At 38.1% G+C, this 26366-nt stretch overlaps 1 protein-coding gene across 2 annotated transcripts in view; it reads right to left on the reverse strand.

The window, feature by feature from the left end:
• The window catches only part of PGBD5 (piggyBac transposable element derived 5), a 174633-nt gene extending 149874 nt beyond the window's left edge, over window positions 1-24759 (reverse strand). For both annotated transcript variants that reach the window (XR_012475765.1, XM_074223037.1), the window contains exon 1: window positions 24241-24759. Coding sequence is in view for 1 of the 2 variants with exons in the window: in XM_074223037.1 (XP_074079138.1) it covers window positions 24241-24742 (502 nt within the window). In the remaining variant the exon portion in view is untranslated. The remainder of the gene's footprint in view (window positions 1-24240) is intronic.
• Between the last annotated feature and the right edge of the window lie 1607 nt (window positions 24760-26366).

Consider the following 26366-nt stretch of genomic DNA (forward strand, 5'->3'; position numbering starts at 1 on the left):
CAACAATCGGGAACAATTTGGGGCTGTCTGCAAAGGAGAGTGCTATCTGTATCTGGATAAGGAGCTGTGGAGTTTGAACAAAGTACAAGGACTATTCCCTTTAATTTAGAATAAAACAGATATCTTGTTGTCTGATCTTGTTACCTCTTAGACTTCTCTTCTCTTCTTTAAGGATATGATTTCTCTCTCATCACACCCAATTTGGATCAAGGTACAACATGGAAACAAAGGAAAGACTGACAGAGTACTTTCCATGGGGGGGGGGGGAAGCAAGATTGGGGGGAAAATTGTAAAACTCAAATAATATCTTTAATAAAAATTAATTAAAAAAAAAACAACAAAACAAATTATTAAGTGTCTGAGATTTGAACCCGGTACTCCTGACTCCAAGGGCCGGTGTTTTATCCACTGCACCACCTAGCCGCCCCCAGATAACATTTTAATAGAACATTTTCCAAAACCTATTCCATGGAATATAAAGTTCTTGAAATGGAGTCTGGTTATGGCAGAGGAAATACTTTTGCCTTTCTTTGTACCCCACCCCCCACCCCCAGCACTTATTACACAAGCAAGCACAGTGTCTGGCACGAGGTAAGTTCCTTGTTGACTGATTGATAGAAGTGTCAACACCATCCAAGCAGTCCCAGTTCTTTAAGATGGGGGAGGGGTCAGTGGAGACTTTACAACAAGGCTCTCTGGCTTGGAGATCTACTTATTTTATAAAGAACAAGGAGATGAAGCCCTTTCTAAAATTCTCACTTAGGGCCAAAAAGTTTATTTTATGTCTGCCCATGAATCACTTGAATCTGCTCCATGACCTCAGTCTGATTTGGTGAGGGGCTAGGTATCCTGGCTACACCACCTAGTTCAACAAGCATCTAGAAAGGCTTTCAAAACTATGTTCATGCTTGTGTACTTCCTATCGTTTTACCAAATTTTCAAGGAATTTTCAAGAAAGTGAGAGAGAAAGAAAGAGTAAAAGAGAAACAAAAGAAGGAAGGAAGGAAGGAAGGAAGGAAGGAAGGAAGGAAGGAAGGAAGGAAGGAAGGAAGGAAGGAAGGAAGGAAGGAGGTAAGTACTATTTCTAAGCTGTTTCTGCAAAGATAAGGGTGGTCATTCAGATGGGGTTTTTTAACTTCATTAGTTCAAATTTAAGGTCTGATGGCTTTCCTCCACATATCTATCATTTCCTCCATATATCAAACCTAAGAGATAAAAATAACAGCACTGTTTTCATAATATACTCTGTCTTCCAGAAAGCATTCCACTTAAAAAATTCCATCAAGTAAAAGTTAACTTTCTTGAAGGATAAACACTTTTGTTTAGGTTTTTGCAAGGCAATGGGGTTAAGTGGCTTAACCGAGGCCACACAGCTAGGTAATTATTAAGTGTCTGAGGGCAAGATTTGAACTCAGGCACTCCTGACTCCAGGGCTGGTGCTCTATCCACTGTACCACCTAGCTGCCCCATAGGACAAACATTTTTAAAATAAAAGTCAGAACCTTCTGTATTCAAGGCACCTGAGCTAATTTGCTTATAGAATCTGTTGGCTCAAATGCATAAGCAAGAAATTCCAGAATGAGACAGTATAGTGGCAAGAAAATGGTCTAGGAAAGAAACTTAAGCAAACTTTGGGATAGGTATTAATGAATTTTAAATTATTTTAATGGTACACAAAGAACCTCATTTATAGTAGATAACAGAGTAAGTTTTATTTCTTACATGACTTAAAGGAAGATTAGAAAGCTTTATAACATTATAGATAAGATATCCTTCCCTTCCTGTTTCTATTCCTCTAGTACCTAATTTCTTCTAAAGCAAGCAGATTGGGAGAATATAAATTTTGTTTCAGAGGAATCAAACATGATCCTAGAATCTGTGCTATTCTGCCCAGTGGTTATTTTTTTTTTCCTTACTGCAAAATTCTTCATCCAGGTTTAGTGGAAGAACTCTGCCTTGGTATGTCCTCTTGCATCAACAGAAAATTTCCTGCTTTCCCCATTCTCTACCCCCAAGATGGATTTTAAAAGGCAAATTTAATGAATTCAATAATTCATTTGAAGTTTGAAAGCAGCACATTTGCCCTACAAAGAAGAAACAGTCCTCAGACACCACCCAGATTGGCAAGAAATCAGAAGTAGGAGACTTATTTCTTAAAACCCAGTCCCTCCTCTGAAAAGAATGACTGTTACAATATATGAACAGAAGCTTGTCTTCTAATTCCATTTCTTCCCACAGTACTTCCCACAGCTATAGAGGTCATGGGATATAGCAAATAAAGTTCCATTCTAATGCCCTCATCATAGCATGGAAGTGAGCCTGGATTCTCCAAAGATGAGCAGATGGAACACAAGCTATGGCAGGTGACACCAAGCTAGGAAGGCTTAGAAAAGCCTGGTGGCAGACCGTGGGCTACTGTCCAAAGACAAACCCAACTAAATTTGGAGACAACAGAAGGTTGGCCACCAGGTGAAAGATTTATTTATTTATGTATCCACAGTGATGCAAGGACTCCTCAGAAGTGCATTGCAATCTATGCTAGTCAATCAATCAAATATTTATTAATCACCTACTATGGGCCAGGAACTGTGGTAGGCACTGAAGAGAGGAAGGTATTCTTATACTAATGAAGTCACTGATCTTGTTTTCAGGAGAGAGTCTCACACACAGGGATGGCAGGCCTTCAAATTCCCCAAAAGTTTATAGGCTGAAGGACAGGGGCCATATCTTAGGTTATGTAACTATCCATAGTTTAAAACATGTTGCCCACACCTGAAGGCTTAGATGGGAATACTGAGACTTAGTTCGAAATCTCATACAACCTGCCCATTGAAATCTAACAGTCCCAAGGTCATCCCTTTCTGAAATTTTATTTCTATTTCTAAAAAGTGAGAATTTTAAAAAATTAAGAATCGAATTACAGATTCTCAAAAAATTATAATTATAGATCTGCTGTAATAATACAGCTGAAAAAGAAGAGTAGGGAAAGGCAAGATCCATGAAAGTGCATTGAATCCAGATGTCAAAAAGAAGGAGCCTAATCTTGGCTCTTCTCCTAAGTGGAGGTATGACCTTGGGAAAATAATGTAAATCTTCAGGATATTTGTACAGAAAAAAATGAGACTGAACTTGATAACCTCTAAAACCTACCTCTAAAAAACTGTCCAATATACACCTATTTTTTTACTCCAAAAACTTGGCAAATAAAGCCAGATTTAGCAGCCTGGATGAATAAATCTTTTCTCCCCCAGAAGCTTTAAATGGATCTCTTGAAGGTCAAATCTTATTACTTGGCAAAATCAAGAGATTACTTGGCACATCTCTCTCTACAATGAGGGTAGAATTCACTCACTGGCACTAGGCTTAGTAAAGACTTCCCTTCCTTTTACATTGATGTAAATTGGGCAAATTCTCACAAGAGTTTGTTCCTTTAAGGGCTCTACTTCCTCTAGAGAGGTCACTTTGGACATTTGCTCAGTGATCCATAATGGAACTCACATTTTCAGAAGGCACTAAGTGGTGGGGAATGGACTAAAACAAAAAAGGCCAGTTGTCTAAATTCTCCTCCAGCATAATAACTTTCAGAGATGAGATTGGCATCATTAGCCTATTAGAAGTACGTTAGATCAAGTGTCAGAAAACTTTCCTGTCACTTAATAGCTATGATATCTTGGCAGGTCACAACCATTCTGAACTTTGGTTTCCTTATCTGTAAAATGGGAACAAAATGTGCAGTTATATGCACATTTGTTGTGAAACTTGTGTGAAACTGTTATTTATAAAATTGTTAAGGATGATACAATAGATACAGAGTATTCCAATTCAAGCAAGATAGCTTCAGGTATCTCGAACATATTGGTTGCATTGTTTTGGGCAAAACACTTAACCTTTCAGGACTCCAAGGTAACCTGAGACAATAGGTTTCTGAACTGTGGTTACTATGTATAAGTAGAAGGAATATCTTTCCCAGGAGTTTCCTACACCAATCAAATCACAGTTCCAGACAAAAATAAAACCAAAAAAATGGAAACCTTTCTATGTAAACATAAACTATTATTATTTGCCCAGGTGAAAGTAGCATGTTCATGACTGATCTGAATCCTACAAAACAAAGACACAGTGATAATAATGGATGACTGAGGCCTTTTGTTCAGTCTTCATAAGAGAGGTGAATCAGGGTGCCACTAGATGGATGCTTCCTCCCCTAGTAACTCTACTTCAACTGACCTCAGTTTTTCTCCACCCTATGGTCTTCCCTATGAGTGGCTCATCATCACATCTTCTCATAGCCTGGTATACTGAGGATTAAGTCTCCCAAGGACAGTTTCCTTTTTACAGGGCCTTGTCTTTCCCATCATGAGGTCCCAGATCTCAAAATCTGAGATCTCTCCCCAAGGTCTCTCTCCCCACCTGGAATAATTAAATCATTTAGCTACATTTCCTACCCTGGAAATATATTTCTTTAACCCTATATTTTACCCCATTAGCTGCTGTTCCATACTCCAAGATAGAACTGTAGAGTTTCTGCCTGAGAGGAGTGAAGTCTCTTAGAGATCATGCTTAGGCAATTTCTTGACCCCAGTTCCAACCTTAATATTTTCTACTTCCTTCTTTGAGAATAAGCAAATCAATACCACCAAGGGCTCTAGAGTAGGTGCATCAGTTGACCGCCCTAGAGGTCCAGTCTCCAACTCTATGACTTTCCTCAAATCAAAATACCTTTCCCAATTAGTTAACTTGCTGACTTTCACATTAGAATATAAACTACTAGAGGACAGGAACTGACTGCTTTTCAACTTCTATCCTCTAGTAAGAACTTGATAAAAAAAATTTTTTTCACTCATTCATTCATTTATTCCCATACTATGTAACATGCTCTGAGGTTCCTCTGTGTTTACCTAAGCCACAATGGTTAGTTAACACTTTGATGATGCGTTATGTTAAACCAACTATTTAAAAATTTAGAAAATGATCAAGTTTATCAGAATAGTCATACAGAGTAATCTGAGAAATTTAAATATTATTCCAAAATATCTATATCTATAGATATGTTGTTAACAAAAAACCCCGAACTTTAATAAAGCATTTTGAAGTTTGCAAAGTACTTTGTATACATTATCTCAATTAGAAATCACCCCCATGGGGGTAAGTTTATGGGCATTATTATGATCATTTTGTAGGTGAGGAAATTGAGACTCACAGGGGTTGAGACTTACTCAAGGTGTTGAGGAGGAGGAGGGATTTAAATCTAGGTGTTACTAACTTCATGTCTCACATTTATTCACTATACCAAGATGACTTTTGCTTCTAAACATGGAGAAAATAAAAGCCAGTTGCTGGTGGGATGGGAAATAGTAAGGGTTACATATAAGAAATCAACTCTGAAGTGGAAAGGCAATGGAAGTCAATTAGCAGAGGAAGGAAGCAGAAAGTCTGCTGGAGAAACCTGTCAAGAAAGAGTATAAAGGCTTAAAAAAGAAGTTTGAGGGAAAAGAGAATTTTTAGTCAGAGGCCAAAGAGAATATATACAATAATTGATGGTTTGGGTACTTTGAGATCAATAAGTCTATAGCTCAAGGTAGGATATATTATTATTCTTCTGAAATCCCTGGAGTGACTGAGATCCAGAAAGGGGGGGAAAACCCCCCAAAACAAAACAAATATCTGTAGGAAATCTCTTATGATTTCTGTTTTCTAGGAGCACAAGAAAATCGTGGTTTTCTTTTTAAAAAAATCATTAAAAGCATTCAGTGCTTTGTTCTTAGAGCCTCTTATTCCATACCCCTAGAATTACATCTATCTAGACCTCAGCTGAGCTAGAGACACAAACATCATATATTTGGTATACTCTCTCAGTCTTCTTTGCTGGATCTTCATCCAGGTCAAAACCACTAACCATATCCTTAGCCTTGTATCCTTATCCATATCACTAACCTTGTGTCCTTAAACTTCTCTTCTCTTTTTATACTTTTTATTTGATGATCTCATCAGCTTCCATAGAATCACTTATCTCTATGCTGCTGATTCTCAACTCTGCTTCTCTAGGCTAACCTCTCTTTTAGGCTTTTTCTGCTTCAACTTCCTTGAGTTGTATAACCCAAGGCAAGTCCTTTAACCTTTATTTGCCTCAGTTTCCTCATCTGTAAATTGGGGGTAATAACAGGACCTACTTCACAGGGTTGTTGTGAGGATCAAATGAGGTAACATTTGTAGAGTGCTTACTTAACACAATGCTTACACACAGTAGGCACTAAATATATGCATATGTTTTGTTGCTCTTCAGTCATTTTTCAGTCATGTCTGATTGACTCTTCATGACCCCCTCCCTGGGGTGGTTTGCCATTTCCTTCTCCACTTCATTTTATAAACAAGGAAACTGAGGCAAACAGGATTGGGTAACTTGCCCAGAGTTACACAGTTAGAAAGTGTCTGAGGCCAAATTCGACCTCAGAAAGATGAGTCTTCCTTACTCATTGTATGACCTGGTCACCACCCATAAATTGTTGTTGTTGTTGTTGTTGTTACTTCTCTTTATATCCCCAGCATTTAGGACAATATAATACCTAGCAATAGTTGGTGCTTAATAAAAACTTATTTACATATTGATCACTATCATTCCCCCATGCTAGAATTCATAGAATTCAAGAGGTTTCCACCTCAATGTTTTCTTATTTGAGAACTCAGTAGTTCTATTTCTTAAAGATATTTTGCTTTAATGCTTTAACCATACCAAGGAGAATGTATAAATACTGCTAATATTTGCCATTCTCAAACTAAAGGCTTCATTAGTAACTGTATTTATTAGCATTTGATTATTGAATAGGCACTGCATGAATAACAGACAAGGAAGGGGAGGGAAGAGAATGAACGGAGGAGAAGGCAACTGAGACAGCCAAGTGGTATTATATTTTAAACCAGCAGGACCACCATGCATTGAAGTCAATGCCCAGAATGACGGATAGAAGAGGGGAGGGGTTAAGAAGAGTATATTTTTTGTTCAGCCAAGCCTTTTAAATCTCAAATTTCACCGTGTCTGGGAAATGTCAAACCTTTGCTAATAAAAGACATGTGACTGTGCCAACCTTTCTTTTTTAAATCTCTATAGTCACACCACTACTTGTCCATGGGACACTTTTCAACAGGATGACTGCTACAAAATCTTGAATTCCAAACCCATTAATCTGAACTAGTGCAAGAGTAACTAGAGTAATAGCAAATGAAGTGGTCATGAGGAGTTCCAAATTCCAAGAAAACTCTGACCATGAAGTCTGGCATTTCTTTCTTTTCCCATTAAGGAGACTACAGGAAACACTGAGCCAATCTGAAAGAAGGTTTTTCAAATGCTTAGTGAAACAATCTTCAGTGCTAGCACCTTAACTAGATTGTGGAGTCAGTTTGGAGCTGGCTGCAAGTTGTCTGCCAATGAATACCAGATTCTATGTCCATGTGCAAAGTTCTGTTCTCATAAATGTGCTTAGCAAAGACTTCTATAGCACTAGTCATCATCCCCTGTCCCTTTATTCTGGGTAACAATACCAGTTAACTTTTAGAATGTCATTTTTATACACTGTCTTTTGAGGCATATCCTAAGGTACATGTACCCATTTTGTAGATGATCATCATAGCTCAGAGAGATTAAGGAGCTGCCTTTTTGGCTTCCATAACTGGTATGCATCTGAAATGGGATTTGTACTCATGTTTTGGACTCCAAATTCAAGGTTATTCCATTTTGTCAAATTGATTCAAGTAGTCCCCATTCCCTCCCCTTTACCCCACTTCAATTCCAGGGTTTTGGATTCCAGGACTTCTGCCAGAGGAATTTGGGTTAAAAATAGGAGGTGAGTTGAAAAGACTAGGGGAAAAAAATTAAAAATCCTAAAGATAGTGATAACATTTTAACTAGAAAACTGCCCAATAGAGATAGTATATAAAGATGTATCCAAATTATATGTTAATTATGTGCCAAAATTTAGGGACTACTTATGCCATTTTTTGCCTTTTGAATATTTGTACCTACTATATTTGCCTCTGTTCTTAGACTACGTAATTTCTCAACATAAGCCCTGAACTTTTGATTTCAATAGTGTAGGAAATTTCTAAGTGAAAAACCATTCATTAAGTTAAGAGAACAAGTATTTATATTAGCAGTTTTGTCACTCCCTCCACCAATGCAGATTAATTACAACTCTGTAGCTTATAGTCTTGGTGAAGAGTTTGGGACACCAAAAGGTTAAATGACTTGCTGCAGCATCACAAAGACAGTATGTGTCAGAGGTGAGACTGAATCTAGGTCTTCCTGATTCTGTTTCGCATCTCTATTCATTATGCTATTCACTTTGAATAAAAAAAAAAAAGAGCAGATTTGGGAGGAATCTCAGTCCTTATATAGTCCTGTGTGTTAAACTCTAGAAATTGACCTGGAAGGTCACAATTACTTTAGAAAACCACAGATTAACATTGTCTATTTTTACTTACTTTGTTAAACATTTCTCAGTTACATTTAAATTTAATTCAGAAGGCACACCTCTGATTCTAGGACAATCCAAATCCAACATAAGAATCCCTTCTACAATATCTCAGGGATGTAGTCATTCAACCTTTGCTTTTAGACTTCAGAAACCATCAATTTATCACATATCTAGGTATCTCATTCCTCTTTTGGATAGCTCTATTAGGAAGCTTTCTTTATATTGTAGTAAAACATGCCTTTCTGAATTTTCATGTGATTGATCCAAGTTTTATCCTCCAAAACCAAGAAAAACAAGTCTAATTTCTCTCCTTAAACACAGCTGTTCTATGCTCCCCACAATTTAAATCTTCTCTATTCAAGTTAAACACACAGTCCTTTCAAAAGTATTGTGTTTTTAGGGGTGGTTAGGTGGTGCAGTGGATAAAGCACCAGCCCTGGAATCAGGAGTACCCGGGTTCAAATATGGTCTCAGATTTTTAATAATTACCTAGCTATGTAGCCTTGGGCAAACCACTTAACCCTATTTGCCTTGCAAAAACCTAAAAAAAAAGTATTGTATTTATTCCATTCCCTTTACCATCTTGATTATTCTTCTCCAGATGTATTTTAGTTTGTCACCAAAATGTGGTGCTGATACTAAATATGAAATACTCAAAATGTGGTCTGATCAGCCAACACTCTATTTCTATTAAAATTTCCTAAGATCATATCAGGTTATTTTAGCTGCTACAATATACCTGGAGCAGAGCACCATGTTCAGTTCTAAACACCAAAGTTCCATTTACAAGCTGAAAAGTATTTAGAGATAGGCAACTAGGGCAGGTAAAAGCTCTAGGTTCATGCCATACGAAGAAGCATAGCTGAAGGAACTATAGACGTCTAACCTCGTGAAGAGAAGTCGTAGACTAGAATGTGATAGCTATGTTCAAAGATCTGAAGAAGGCTTTATACTCCAGTGGTTCCCATTGTATTTGTGTGTGTATACATACATATGAAACATATGACATATTAAGTGCTTGATAAATGCTAATTGATTGACTGATGTTGACTTGCCCTGGAATAAGGAACTAGAAGCAATTAATGGAAGTTGCAGAGAGGTTTATTTAGGTTTGCTATGAAAATTTCCTAAGACTCCTAAGACATTGATATTCATTCCTAAGATAATAATATTCAAAAGAAGAATGGATTGCCTCCAAAGGTAATTGGTTCCCTCTTTACCGGACATCTTTGAGCATGGGCTAGATATGGTCTGTCAGGTATGTTGTAGTGGGGATTCCACAAGATGGCTATTGAGGTCCTATCTGACTGAAATTCTATAATACCGTGACCCAGCTAGAGCTTTGCACTTCTCTCAAATTGCCAGGATCTTTTTTTTTATGTGAGTTGCTGTCTAGATTGTCTCCCCTGCTTTAAGAATGAAAGGTCCAAAATGACCACCACGTGATCAAACTAGAGCAGCCCATCTTTTCATTGTTTCTACTCTTATCACCACTCAGGTCTTAATTGGTAAGAGGGCCTAGTCCAATAATATCCTATTTATAACAAAATAAAGCTGTTTAATGTTTCTCTAAAAATAAACTCACTCATGGATTTTTTTCCTTCCTATTACTTTGGTGCAAGAAAGGAACAAACATGTAAAAATAGCTAACATATCTCAAATTGTTTATTCTGGAAGAAGATTGGAATCAAGAGCTATCTGGCTTACTTCCCAGATATGTGGTCACTTTGGCATTTATCAAAATGCAATCTCTTCTTTTTCCTCACCTGAGAATTACAGTTAACATTTGTATTTTCCCTTTTTAAAATTATATTAATAAATATTTATGGAATAAAACAAGCATTTCTATAACATGGTACAATAAGAAAGATGAGTGTGCATGAAACTGCAAATCTACTATGTATAACTTGCAGTTCCCTTTAAAAATATAGCAAAATTCTCATGTAAATTTTTTCCTCCTTTTTTCCTACTCTCTCCTCATTTAGTCCTTCAGATGTCTATCATTAGACACGAATGTGTGTGTGTATGTGTGTGTGTGTGTGTGTGTGTGTGTGTATGTGTGTGCAAAATTATTCTATACATCTATTATCATTTCTTTCTCTGGTTGCAAATAGCATTGTCTTCATATGTCCTTTATAGTTAATTTGGATATTTATAATAGACAAAATAACTTAATTGAAAGTCATTCTTAAAACAATATTGTTATTACTGTATACAACGTTCTCTTGTTTCTGCTCATTTTGCTCTTCATTTTTCATGCAGTTATTTTCAGGTTTTTTAAATTATTCCTTGGTTACCTAAGGGGAAAAAAGACCTATGTGAAGTAATTGACTCTATGTAAACTTTTTTGTGACCTGTTTTTTTTGTAAATTCCCAATATAAAAAATTGAAAAGGAAAGCCAGTGGATACATATTATGTGACCCCCTCAGAATCACATGAGCCAATGTGGTATTATGGAAAGAACAAAGGGTTTGGAGTCAGAGACCCTAGGTTCAAATTTAACCTATTTGTTAATACTTCTGAGCTTTAGTTTCTTCATCTAGATTTCCAACTCTAATTTATTAATGAGCTTATATTTGGGAGGCAAATAGATTAGTAGAAAGGTTACCCAGTTTCACATTCCACCTTAACCATTATTGTGTGACCATAGGCAAGTTACTTCTCATCTGTGGGTCTCCATTTTCATGTATGGAAAATCAGGGAGGTAGCAAAATGACTTTTTTTTTTGTTTAGGTTTTTTGCAAGGAAAATGGGCTTAAGTGGCTTGCCCAAGGCCACACAGCTAAGGTAATTATTAAGTGTCTGAGACAGGATTTGAACCCAGGTACTCCTGACTCCAGGGCCGGTGCTCTATCCACTGCGCCACCTAGCTGCCCTTTTGTGCCACCTAGCCGCCCCTCTGCGCCACCTAGCTGCCCCTCAAAATGACTTCTAAGGTAAGTTACTTCTAACTCTTAATTCCGAAATACTATACAATACTATGAGTATAAAAGGGACTTCAATATTCACAGTTATCTTCTTCTTCAGTATATAGTTCATTATATCTCTTTTTCTAAAAATGATACAAAAGACTTAAGAGCAACAAGAAAGTTTTAAGTATGTTTAAAGAAATACTCATCATTTCTGTTAAATTTAACATGATATCCATTTTATTTTCCTAATGAACTTTAACTTTAGGACTTAACTAAATGATTTAGGAGGTTTAAAGATACCAATTGTATGTAAGAAACAACTTAAGAATTACTACACTGTATCAACTTAACAAATGTAGATGTTAGATAATAAGAGCTATATGAGGTTAGAAACAATGATCTTGGGGCAACTAGGTGGCGCAGTGGATAGAGCACTGGCCCTGGAGTCAGGAGTACCTGGGTTCAAATCCTACCTCAGACACTTAATAATTAACTAGCCGTGTGGCCTTGGGCAGGCCATTTAACCCCATTGCCTTGAAAAATCTTAAAAAAAAAGAAACAATTATCTTATCACATCGGATAACTCATTCAATAAATATTTATCAAGGACCTACTATGTACAGAGAATAATGTTAGGTCTTTAGTGTGGTTTAAAGTTTAGTTAGATGAGGCTCCTCTACTTCTGTTTTCTACTGTCACTGGGCTTACAGTTTTGAGTTTGACCATCTTCCTGCGATGGAAACCATATCTCTTATTTTTATTATTAAATTATTTTTATTTATTATTAAAGAATTTTGACTTAAAACTGAAGTTGTTAAGATTGGAAAAAGCATATTAAAGGGATTAACTGATACAAATAAAAAGAACTAGTGGAGGAGGTGTAGCTTCTCAAAGGTTTGATTTTTTTTATTAGACTCAAGGAAGTATGTTATTTGTTCAACAAAGTTGCTGACAACTGAAAGTTTCCCTGGGGTAGGAAAAGAAGAACTTAGCATACCAATGAGAAGATTTTCTTTTACATAACAGGAAAGAAGAAAATCTATTTCTAGTCACCTAATAACAAGGGCCAACCTACTGAACAAGTTTTACAGTTTATAAAACACTTTACATGAAATATGCTTTCCCTCCTCTGCCCTGACTACTGATCTCCTGACTTCCTTTAAAATCCCAATTAAAATCCTACCTTCTTACAAAGCCTTCCCCAAACTCTCTGGTGCCTTCTTTCTTATTTCCTATTTATCCTGTTTTTAGCTTGCTTTGTATGTATTTGTTTGTATGAGGTTTCCTCCATTAGACTAAGTTCTTTGAGGGCAAAAACTGTCCTTTGCCTCTTTTTTTGTATCTCCAGAGTCTGACACACAGTTGGTATTTAATACATGTTTATTGATTATCTCTACTGAGCCTCACAACCTTATGAAGTTAGTATAATAATATAAGTACTATAAGAATAATTGTCCCTATTTTAGAAATGTGTCAACAGGGGTCACAGAGGTTAAGTGACTCCCAGAAAAGTAGAATTCAAACCCAAGAGTCTCCTGATTCCTAATCTAGTGCTCTTTTCATACTGACAACAAGGGAGAGGACATGATATAAAAAGACTCTAGGGAAAATTGGTCAAAACAAGACCCAGTTGTTTGTGGCAATTATGGTTACCAGGGTCACAGAAGACTACTGGTAACTACCCTTAATATCTGGCTAGTGAAAACAAAGCAAGGGATGAAGAGTCCCTTGTAAGTTATGAAGAGTCACCTACCAGGAGACCAATGGCAGCAAGACTTCCAGAAAAGCAGGAAAGGTATTTAGCATCCTAGAGCACAGAGGGCTTTGCAGGCTTCAGAAGGAAAAGGAAATGCCTTCCATAGCTGACACTAAAGCAGGATTAGAGAAGTTGATGTTTAATAGTAGTAGCTAAAATTCCTATAGAACTTATTGCATTTCAGGCACTAGGTGTTAAGCATTTTTCAAATACTGTGTCATTTGCTCCTCACAACAACCCTGGTGGGGGGATGTTATTGTTATCCTCATTTTACAGATGAGGAAACTGGGGCAAACAGGGGTTAGGGGACTTGCCCAGGTTACATAACTACTTTCTGAGGCTGAATTTTAACTTGGGTATTCCTGACACCAGGTCTGGCACTCCATCCTTTATACCCCTACTCATCTCTTTAGGTATGCCTACTAAACTAATCTTTAGTTAGATAATTAAAATTGGGATCAGAAATCATTCATTTTTCTGATTTATGTGAACTTTTTGTTTGTTTTTCTCCATTCCCCAATAAAATTTTCCACTTTGGGTAACTTTTTTTTTTTTAGCTGAAATTCTTTTCAAAGATTTTTTTTGATACCTCAGTCAAGATAGATGAGTGATAAATACTTCTCTAGAAGTAAGATAGAACAGTAGCTTTTAGATCATTTTTCTTTTAAAAGATAATAAAAGGGTGGCTAGGCAGCACAGTGGATAGAGCACTGGCCCTGGAGTCAGGAGTACTTGAGTTCAAATCCAGCCTCAGACACTTAATAATTACCTAGCTGTGTGGCCTTGGGCAAGCCACTTAACCCCATCTGCCTTGCAAAAACCTAAAAATAAAAGATAATAAAGAAGGTGCAGAGGATAGAGTACCAGCCCTGGTGTCATGAGGGCCTGAGTTCAAATCCAACCTCATACATTTAATAATTACCTAGCAGTGAGACCTTGGGCACATCACTTAATCCTATTGCCTTGCAAAAATAATTTTTAAAAAAAGAGAGAGATAATAAAGAGACAATGAAACTGGGACAAAATTGGAATCAGGAACCTTGGAAAGTAGGCTCATGAAACCACCTTGTCAGGGACAAACTCTGATAAAAGCTAAGGTGATGGCTAAAACGTGTACTTTCTTTCAATAACCTAATACAGAATTTATTCCTGAATTTGCCTAAATATTTCTCTAAAGTCATTTCTATTTGCTTTTGTACTTCCTATGCTACTTCTTGAATGGGGATGGTTAGACATAAAGACTATAAGTAAGTTATCAAATGTTGGAATAAGTGCTTTAAATAACCCAAAATGTATTATTTTCCCATTTAAAAGAATGCCCTCTAGTTCTCATATAGCCTGTTCCCAACTATAATTAGCCATAGACCCACTTGTTCTAGAGGTGAGGGTCATATATTTGAGAAAATTTGAGAAAAAAGCTATTTGAGAGAAAAATAAAAAGCTAGAAGGAAATTTTGGAGATGATTCTGAAGACCTTCTAGGACTCTAAAGGCTAAGAACATTGGCTTTTTAATTTCATCTCATTTTACTACAAAATGTATTGTCTTCTATTTAAAAATAAATTTTACAAAAAGAGCAAGAAAAGATAGAATAAAACTAAGACCAAATGGTATATATGATTAGGACTAGATTTTGGCTTTCAAGTGAGATAGGAACAGTAAAGAGCTTTCCTGAGGTGACTGAAAGAAATGGAAAAGAAAAAAGCAGGAAGGTAATGCAGAAAAACATGTCACATGTGAGAAAAAAAGTTTGTCTCAGGTAGAAGTGTAAGTAGTGAACACAAAGGAAGGGAGAATCAGCACAAAATAGATAAGATAATAATAGCTAGCATTTATGATGCTCAATCATTTTTCAGTCATGCCTGGCCTCTTTATGATGCCAGTTGGGATTTTCTTGGCAAAGTTACTGGCATAGTTTATTACCGTTTACTATTTCCTTCCCCAGAACTATCATTTATATAGTGCTTTAACATTTGTAAAGCACTTTGACAAAAATCATCTCATTTGATCTTAGAACAACTCTGGGGAGGTAGGGGCTATTATTATTCTCATTGTTTAGATGGGGAAATTGAGGCAGACAGAGGCTAAGTGACTTTCCCCAGGTCACACAGCTAGTAGGTATCTAAATCTAGGTTTGAACTCAGATCTTGACTTCAGGTCTAATTTTCTATTCATTTTAGCACCTACCTGAAATACCTCTAAGGAAAAAAGAAAAGAAAGAAATTCCAAGTAGGACATAAGAATTGTAATCCTTGCTGCATGGTGAACCCTTCCAGATTTTCCTTATTCATGCTCTTCACTTGAAATACTTCAAAATACAGATCCTGTCTTCATTGTAGAGGTAGGGAACTATGGGTGTGAGAAGTTATCTTTGCTGTTTAGATATTAGTTGATTTTGATTAATTTTTTTTTACCTTTTTCTATCTTTTTTACAATGAAAGTTTGCATGGATGGGAATGATATATTCAGAAATAAGTGTGATATAAAAACAAAAGTTATCTATGCCTAATATGGAAATGTTAAACACAACTGTACATGTACAGATTATAATAGATTTTTCACTGCCATAGGGAGGTGGAGGGAAAGGAGGATGGTAGAAAAATGTGGAAGTCATAAATCTGCAAATGGATGAATGTTGAAAATCACATTTACTTTTAATTGGAGAAAAATAATAAAGGGGGAAAGCACAAAAGTTATCAATTTAAAAAGAGAAAAATGTCAAACAGACTACTCAGTTTGTCCCTTTGGACAGCTTCCTCATCTCCTAGGTCACTTTAGTTACCCAGTTATGCAAGTTTTATCTCCATTTTTTCTTCCCTGGGATGTAGCAAATAGGAACACATTTAGCATCCATAAGGTTTATACAGTTTTTGTTTGGTCTACTGTTCAGTATTGTTGTTAGTCCCTGAATATTTTATGATTTTTTTTGGCCTTTTAAATTTATTGACCCCAAATATACAAGAAATAGTTAGTAATGACTCCTAAGTCCCCTCTCTGCTAAATAACTGATGAGTTTAGAGCTGATCATCTTATAAACATAGTTTAGATTCCCTTTCTTCTCCACATCCTTTCCCTTTCTCTAGCTCCTGACAAATGCAGAATTTTACTTTTATCCACACTAAAACCCATCTGGCATTTTTCTGACCACTCACATGCCCTCAGGAGATCTTGCTGCTCATTCCCATTATCTTGGCATTTTAATCCCCATAAAAGCTTAGAAAATTCATTCATCCATTTATTTACAGCAAGCCAATTATGAACAAAGTGCTGACTTAGTCACTGCAGTAGATTTATAAAGAAGAATAAGATGTAGCCCCTGTCTGTCCTCAAGGAGATTATGATGGTATATATTTATAGTCTCTAAAAAAAATCCCCACCACCTCCCCTCCAATTACAAAATTGTTAAATAAGCCAGGTCAAATTCAAAATCCCATGAAGAGTACCCATTTTCAATTTATCCATCTTGAGAAATACTCCTTCCTATTCCTCTTCCACCCTCTGTGACAATTCCATAAAAATCTGTTTTTTTTAAATAACTATTTAATAGAAGATTTTTTTTTCACAGAAGTTTCAAACGTTTGTGGAGATCAAAGATGATATCTAATTATAACATATTTTCCTTTTATTCATATAACAATGTGCCTTCTCAAAGAACTCTCATTATGCTCAATGATAGAACAATAAAACATTCTTTAAACATGCTTCTCTTTCCCCTATAAGGTATTTTTGTTTAAATGTTTAGAGATTCTATTGATTGGTCATGACTTCAAAAGGACAAATGATTATTTATATACAGGGGAGTGTATCATATCAGTTTGACCAGCGCTTTTCATTTCCACACTAAACTTGCTTTGTATACTCCCTTAGAAATTTTTATGGATGAAAGATATATGTTGATCATAGGGCAATACTCTACCATAATAGTTATTTATTTTGACCAATAAGGCAATACTCTACCATAATAGTTATTTATTTTGACCAATGTCCTCATCACTTCTGTCATGGGTATCAGTGAGACTCAACTACATGCAATTTAAGGATCATGTTTGAAATATCTCATGTACTTGAAACTTTTTGATCCAGTATCTCTGAATTTATCTGTTGAAAAATACATCAGTTGCAATTGAATTATTTCTGTAAACTGTAACTTCCATGAAAGCATTATTATCTGTATTCTCAGGCATTGCACAATGTCTAGCACATAGCGGACATAATAAATGCTTGTGGGATACATCTTTCCACAATTTAAACAGAATAATCAATTCAATAAGGCTTTTTTGTATGCAAGGGATACAAAAATAAAAATGAAAACTCCCTCTTTTCAACTGGATTATGTTCTATGGAGTCAACAAATGGTTCCCCTGATGCTAGCTAGATTCTTCTCTTTTATACATTTAAAACAATATTTCTTTAATTCTTTGGGTTCCTTTAAAGGTATTCCTATAACATCTCTTTAGGCCTGACAGGTTTCTGATTAGCAACTGATTTACCATACTTTTCTTGTTTCTCTTCTTTTGGCTACAGTTCTTCGATTTTTTGGAAATGTTTCTATCTGTCTCTCTCTCTCTCTCTCTCTCTCTCTCCCCAAACACACACACACACACACACACACACACACACACACACACACACACACACACACACACACACTCCCTCCCCTCTCCCCCAATCAAACTTAACTTCCTTTAGTGTCTTTTTTAAATCTATTCCTTGTATCTTTTTTTTTTTTAATATTTTTCAAGGCAATGGGGTTAAGTGGCTTGCCCAAGGCCACACAGCTAGGTAATTATTAAGTATCTGAAGTTGGATTTGAACCCAAGTACTCCTGACTCTAAGGCCGGTGCTCTATTCACTGCACCACCTAGCCACCCCCCCACCCTGTATCCTTTCAATAAGGAGTTTTCAAATTTTCTGTTTCCTTTGTACTATTTATTTTAATTGTTTCTTTTAACTTTTGTACACAAATTCTGTCATAAATCTCATTTGTAAAAATAAATAACTTTGTGATCAATTTCTTTAGTTTTGCTTTTCCCATAAGAGCATTTAATTTAATGATATTCTAATTACTATTTTACAATGATTCACTCATAAACACTTACTGTACAAATTCCTATTAATGACTCTGGACCAAGGTCAAGAATTGGGATCTGCAATGAGGTTAAGGAACTGGCCTGAGGTCACATAGCAAGTTAGTAGTTCAGCCAGGACTAGCATATAGGACTCAGAAGCACTAACATATGATATTATTTCCATGAAGCCAAAAAGAAAAAGAATAGCAGAAAGAGGAATTTTAATTAATCCAGTATAATGCAGTACTGAAAAGCATGTAATTTTATTGAAAAATAATACAGATGTTGCAACTATAGTTATCCATACAAATTTTGCTTATTTCCGTTCTTAGGCATCTTAGTTTTCAAATTATTACACAACACCTGGGCCTTGGTTGATAACTCTTTGAAAAGCGTAATCTTCATTTCTCCTTGAATCATTAAATGCTACTTGGTAGCCTAAAGGACTTTGAAACAAATTAAATCTACAGAGATAAAATTTTTCTAAAAATGTGTGTTTGTAAACACCAAGTCTCAATCCAGACTTTCAAGATCACATCACCAAGCTAAATAATAACATGGGAACTGACATAGTACATGAAAAAACTAATCTAAAATAATCTCTGAATATAAAAACTAATCAAATCTCCTAGGTCTACCCACACCTAAGTTTCTTATAATTATATGTTACTTTGCAAAAGCTAACAGGAAAAACAATCAAAGAAAATAGCACCTAGGTTAAAAGTTAACATTTTGGGGTATGTAATAATCCCTTTAACAGTTTAGTGAAGTCTCTTGTGTTCTCAGAATGGTGTTTTTAAATACATCAAAAATATATACAATTACAAAGGACACAAATTATAGTGAAATATAATTATCAGAATTTTTTTGGAAAAATTTCATAGGTCTCAGGTCAAGAGTCCTTGATCAAGACAAATACTTCTTTTGAACAGGAAGCAAATCATAAGAGATCAAGAAGTAAATTAAAAAAGGGAGGAGTCTAAGAAAGTAATCAAAATTAAGGGCAGTTAGGTAGTTCACTGGATAGATAACTGGTCCTGGTGTCAGGAGGACCTGAGTTCAAACCTGGACTGAGGCATTTAATGATTGCCTAGCAAAAACAAAAAAAAAAGAAGAAAGTAACCAAAATCGCTGTTGCAAAGCACAAGTGAATAAATAACAACTGCATGATATTCTGTAGGGAGTACACCTAGACTCTTGAATGACCCATGACTGGAATAAAGAAAGACCAGAGAAGCAATAATAATCATAGGCCTAGACTAACTATGAGAGGTAGTTGTTTGAAGGAGCCAAGTTGTAAAGGAAGCAAAAGTTTAAATAAATACTTTATTATTTGTGCTAACAAATCTCTTATGGGGGCAGCTAGGTGGTGTAGTGAATGAAGCACCAGCCTTGGAGTCAGGAGTATCTGGGTTCAAATCCAGTCTCAGACACTTAATAATTACCTAGCTGTGTGGCCTTGGGCAAGCCATTTAACCCCATTTGCCTTGCAAAAAACCTAAAAAAAAAACAACAACCAAATCTCTTATATCAGTGTGGCATTATGGATAGAGGGTTAGACTCAGGGTTAGGAAGATTTAAGTTCAAATCCTACTGCTAACATATATTCACCAATCTTTCATTGTTCCCCCAGGAAATTCTTTAAAACTATAACTATGGTTGAATAATGAGAATTCATATAAAGCTATGGACAATATGAAGAGGTCACAGAATAACAGAATTTGAGAGTTGCAGTGGATCTGAGTGGTGATTTAGATCAACCCATTTAGTAGAGAAGTTTCTCCTGTAACATATCCAGCAAGTGGTCAGTCGGTTTCTCACTGAAAACTTCAAATGAGGTAGAACAGACCACTTTTTTCAGAAAATCCATTCTAATTGTTAGGAAATGTTTCATCCTTTCCTCCTAGTTCTCCCTCTTGTTGAAAACAAAACACATATAGTCACCTCCTCTTCCATTTGATAATCATTAAAATGCTGAAGACAGCCAGCACATCACCCTCCCCACCTCAGAGTCTTTTCTTCTCTAGGCCAGATGCCATCCCGGTTGTCTTTTTTGGAAATTTTTCAACCTCCTTTTTAAAGAATGTATCTAAAACCAGCTACACTAAATGCTCACAATCTGCACTGGTTTCACAAATATCTATATCACTGAGATTCAACCATTCATTGAAAGTATATTCATAAATACAACTATCAAGCTATCTTGGATATCCCAGACAAATTACTTCATCTCTCTTGGACTCAATTTCTCATCAGTAAAATAAGAAGATTGGACTAGATAATGTCTAAGCTTCAGAACTCTAGAATATTTGAGTTAATGACTCTCTCTAGAAAACATCTACCACAGGTGTGATCCTATAGCCACAGAAAAATTAAAAGCAGTTCTGGGGACTCAACCAGCAGTGCTCCAATTGCAGAAATGAATGCAGCCTGTATTTAAATGGTCTCAAGGGGAAACAGATAATACCTCAGCATCAATAAGAATTTGAAAGGACAGAGGCAGCTAGGTGGATAGAACTTTGCCCCTGGTGTCAAGAGAACCTGAGTTCAAATCCAGTCTAAGATACTTGATACTTACCAGTTATGTGACCTTGGGCAAGTCACTTAATCTCATTGCCTCACAAAAACAAATAGAAGAAAGAGTTGGAAAGGAAATGAAAAGATGAAGGAAGACATTTTTAAAACACTGTAGTCTTAAAAATACATACCCTAATTTATTTTTGTTGGGAAACTGTACTTATAAAATAGATGCTTTGTACATGTTTATATTATCAGTGCAGAGTGAGGTAGGAAGATTTAAGAGGAGTCTCCTCCTCTCTTTCTCCTCGTTTTAATTTGATCTATATGTCTCTCTGTTGTGTACACTATTTCCAGTGATTCCAAATGGAATATTTGATTACACAGCAAAGACAGAGTGCAGAATTCTGTGTCTCACACTTAAACTCTTTGTAAAGATTATATAAAGATCCTGATGTGCAGTCCTGGTAGATCTGGGCCTAAGAAATAACAAAATGCTTATAACTATAATTTAATAAAAAGAAAGAATGCCAAAATCAATTCATAGAAATAAAGCCTAGGCAAGTTTTAAATAGGAAGTTTGACTGTATTTGCAGATAGCCTCCTTCCTTCTCCAGCAAACTGGATCTGTTAATTGGAGCTAAGGGTCAATGTAGGTTGCAATCCTTGTCATAGTCACAAACTGCAATAAATTCTTTCTTTATAATAACTAAACTGTGCATTGAACCAAAAACTATCTTAACAAAACTTCTAAGTACTAGAACTGCTGAAGTATAGCCCTCATATACCTAACAGCAATCCTTTTTGTCATTATACTGCTACAAAGAAGCATTTTTTCCTTGCCAACACTATTTCCAGCTCCTATAAATCACACCCTCCTGTTACCTGAGGACTAGAAACTCATACTTAATAAGGCATCAATTTATTTTCCTCATTTTACTTGAGAGGTGGAGTATTGCAAGGAGGTAAAGAAATTCTAAATTTCATTTTGAGTAAAAGCAAATAATTACACCAAAAAGGGATAACTAAAAAAAAAAAAATCTCCAGGATAAACAGTGCTCATCAAGGTTAATTCTTGGGCTAATGTGTTTAATTATAATCTTGGACTCAGGGACAGAGTGTGATCTAGGTATATGATATGACTTTGGTCTTCATGGTGTTTGACATCAAGAGTGCTACAACAGCAAAATTTAAATTGTAAAGTTCATTTTAGTTTTCAGTTTCATGATTTCTTCCACTTGAAAGTGACTTTGAAATTTAACATTTGACATTAACAGACTGAGCATAGCAATCTATACCCTTTACAAGATACAACATACAATGTTCATAACCAGGTTTTATTTGAAAACAGATTTTTCCTGATGCAAACTCTTTGCTTTGAATTGGGAGATTTGCTCTATTATCCTAGGCACAACCTTTGCTAGAGTGCCTATTACCAATGTCTAATGATTGATCACTGAATCTTAGAGCTAAGTGATCATCTAGTCCAACTTCCTCATTTTGCAGTTGAAGTCACTGAAGCCAGTTTAATAGATCAGATAGATTCACAGCAAAAGTCTACCAAATAGAGGACTAACTATAACTTGCTAGAGTTCATAGGATATTAACACACAAGACATCTATCTATCTAGGTCATAGAATCATTGTGATATTCAAAAACCTGAAGTGTAATAAAAAACATATTACACAAAGTAATATGACCCTGGAAATATTAAACTCTTGGAAATCTTAAATAAACATTGCAAATAAAAAAACCCAGATTATAATCTGTTGCTTTGGTATATGCTGAATGAACAAGATTGTTTAAGCCAGATTGATTGTATATAATTCAACTGCCTTATACAGCCAGATATTTCATAGTGCACTCATGCTGCAATTTGCTTGAGGTTTGCAAACTAGTCCTGGTCTGAGAAAGAACAAATATATTGGGAAACTGCAGGTACCCGCCTACCAGAGTTTTAAGAACAGTTTGTTGAATGATTTCTATCTGTCTCCAAGTGAAGGAAAGAGTCAGGATCTCATGAGAATCTATGACCCTTCTGATAAAATACAGAATGACCAGAGGAAGGATCACAGAGGGGAAAAACTATATCATGCAGAAGGCTTGGCCACTCCCTTTGCTTTCCTCAATGCTGGTTCTATATCATTTTGCAGACAAGGCCAGTACACACACACACACACACACACACACACAAAGAGAGAGAATCTACTTTTCAGTGTTTTGAGGTAGGAAAGAAGCATTAAAGTAGTATAAAAGCTTGTAATAGAGTGTTCACATTGAGCTGAATCTGTTGATCTTTTGCCAGTCAGGAGGCAGTAATACTTTACCATTTTCCCAAAAATAAGATACTAAGGAGAAAAATCATACAGATACTAGTGATTTTGTGACACTCGTCAGGAAGCAAGAGATTTCAAATGATATAATATATGCTAAGTCCTTTATAAACATTAAATTGAACATGTTATGTCAGTTATCACTGTTATTATTAATGTGGGGCAGTGTCATGCTGAACAACTATCTAGGGAAGTTATTATTAGTGTGGCAACAGCCCACCTTTATGGTACCCTTACAAATCAAGCACCTTGTCCTCCTCTTATTTCCCTTTTCCCTCTACTGATTAGTCTTCAAGGACAAGGCAGTCTGATTTTCTGTGAGGCCAAATTATAAATGAAAGAAACTAAACAATAAAAAAGGTTTGAAAGTAGAACTTGATGCAGGAATAATGTTTAAATATGGGGGTGGGGTGGGGGAAAAGGTGTGAGGAGCAGATGGGAAAATTCAGCTGTCACAGGCATTTCTAAATGGGGCAATGACCAGAGACTGGTCACAGACTTACTTGGAAGATAATTAACAGGTCTCTTTCCCTTCCACCTAGTCATCTCAGACACAAGTCATCTTTCTTAGAGCCATCCAAGAGAAAAATCTAACTCCTGAAAACCTATCTGAGCGTGTCACAATACTAACGATAAGGAAAAGATTTTGCCTCTTAAATTCTATCTGAACTTTGGGTGCCTACAGGTGTGACTGCTTTCTGGTGCAGGACGCTGGAACACTCCCAGCAACTAAAAGGTGGGAGCTCCCCATGTCCTTTTGTACTTGATCGGACAGGAAAATTACCTGCAGCAATCTCTGTTTTATTCCTCTCTTCGCAATTGTGAACTTGGATCACAGAACCTGCATCAAATAGTTAGTCCACCTTAGTACTGAACCCATTTGTGCCGCTTTAAGCGGGTCTGGATCTCTCTGTGCCTAGAATTTTCGTCATCAGTTGGATGTTTGCCTTCCTCTCCATTTCTGCCTTTCCCCAGGCAGCCGGGGAAACGTCTGAAATCCCCGCTAGGCTGATGGGCTCTGGGGTCCCCGGCCAAGGGGACTCCGAGTCTCGGTGGACTTGGCACCCGGGCTGGTGCGCCCACTGCCCCTACCCTCCCGCGTCCACAGGCCGCGGCTTCGCCAGCCCACCCCCACCCCCACCCCCACCCCGTTCCACGCCGCGGTCCCGCCCACCCCCTTTTACCGCTAGTATCCTCGAAGCGAGGGGGAGGGGTGTCTCTCAAAGTCTGGGTCCAGCCTCCGCGCTCCTCCTCGTCCTCCTCGTCCATGGGCGCGGGCAGCTGGAGCTGAGGCGGCTGCCGCCGCCCGTCCGCGGCCGCTCCTGCCCTCTGGCCGCGGCGGGCCGCCCCTCCCTGGAAGCAGCAGACGCCTCCGCCGCGGGCGGGCCCCTCGGGAGCCGCCTCGACCTCCGGGGCCGGGGGCTGCGGCGGGGCGGCGGCGGCGGAGGAGGAGGAGATGGAGGAGGTGGTGGCTTCGTCCTCGTCCTCCGAGGAAGCGGCGGAGGAGGAGCGCGAGTCGGCCGAGGTGCTGTAGAAGGGGTTCCCGCTGCTGTCCTGGCCCGACTCCCCGAACACGTCGTCCGAGATCTGCAGGCTCTCGTAGCGGGAGCGGGCAGCTTCCAGCAGGGACAGCGCCTTCTTCCTCGGGCCCCCGCCGCCGCCGCCGCCGCCGCACTCCGCCATCATCTTCGCGGCACCCCACTCTCTCCCCTGCCCCCCCGCCCCCCAAAACACCTCCCAACCGCAGACCCCCCCTCCTCTCCCGGCGCCCCGGGCTGTCTCTCCCCACCAGTTCAGTCCACAGCAAAGCGCCCTCCCCTTCCCCACCCTCGGCCGGTCCGCCGTCTTTGCCCGGCTTTGGCCCAGCTCCAGGTTAAAAACGGTTTTTTTTTCTTTTAAGGCACGGGCGGCGGCGGGGGGCCGGGGCAGTTGAAGCGGCAAGCTCGGTCCGGGAACCCGTGCGCCGCTCGGGAGGAGGAGAGAGACAGGTGCCGCCGCCGCCGCCCTGCAGAAGCCGCTTCGGGGGCTGCCGCTGCTGCTGCTGCTGCTGCCGCTGCTGCTGCTGCTGCTCCTCCTCCTCCTCCTCCTCCTCCTCCTCCTCCGGGGAGCTCTGCCCGACTCCCTCCCTGCCAGCCCGCCCGCTTGTCTGCTGCTTCCCCTCCAGCTGCACCCCTCCCCTCTGGTCCTCTCTCCACTGCCAGCCCTACCGACTCCCTCCTTGTGTGTGCAGCCCAGAGGGCGGGTTCCGCCTCGCACCTCCGAATCCCCCGTATGGCCAATAGAAACCGGGAGCAGAAGACGCCTCCTCCAGCTCCTTCTCAGCCTAAAAGGCGGGGCAAATGAAGGCAAGGCTTGACAGGAAGGAGGAGGTGTGGCGAACAGAGGACTCCTTCCCCTCCCCATGAAGGCAGAATCAGACACCCATCATGGGACACAGTCGGAGAGGACGTGTGGTGTGTGTGTGTGTGTGTGTGTGTGTGTGTGTGTGTGTGTGTGTGTGTGTGTCTGTGTGTCTGTGTGTCTGTGTGTCTGTGTGTGTGTGTGTGTAAGCTTTGGAGAATGTCTATTGGCTTGTTCCTGATAGCTCAGCCAACTGGAAGGAGAGAGATGTCTTCAACCTTCCTAAATCACTGCCTGAGTACCAGGGAACTGTCCACCTTTGGTGGTTCTGAATCAAAACTAGAAAAGAAAACTACCCACGGCTGCAAGGCAGGCTTGCGAAAGATAGGAGCAATACACTGGGGCAATATTGAACGAAGATTGAGACCCCATGCTTCTATAAATAAAGAGATGATCTGGCTCATTAAAATGATTAAAAGTAGGAGTTTTGACAAATCATTTCTAAGGTCAGATGCCAGCTTAATCCCCCAAATTTAAGGATGGTTGCAGGAAAAGTAGGGTACAACTATGTCCTCATTATCTCTCACAGTTACCACATATCTAAAAATATAGATTCTCTTCTCATACATTATAGCATATAATAAAGAACATATATATATATATATCACATAACATCTAGGTTATAGTGAGCAGATTAAACAACAACAAAAATATTTTGCCTTACTGGGTTATATAAGTATTATAGTCAGTTAGTTGATGACAAACAATTTCTTAGCCCCAAATGTTTCAATCACCCACATTAATGATTATTTGGGTTGGGAAGTCGCTTTACTTTGCAATAAAATAAAACTTTCACAAAGAAACTCTAATGGGTTTAAAATAATGATATACAAAATGTTATTACCAGAGATGTGAGGAAAGGATAGAGGTCTGCTAGCATTGCTGCCAATAATATCGCTTACTGATATTC

Source organism: Macrotis lagotis, chromosome 2 (assembly GCF_037893015.1).
Source record: "Macrotis lagotis isolate mMagLag1 chromosome 2, bilby.v1.9.chrom.fasta, whole genome shotgun sequence".
In the NCBI taxonomy this organism is placed as follows: domain Eukaryota; kingdom Metazoa; phylum Chordata; class Mammalia; order Peramelemorphia; family Peramelidae; genus Macrotis; species Macrotis lagotis.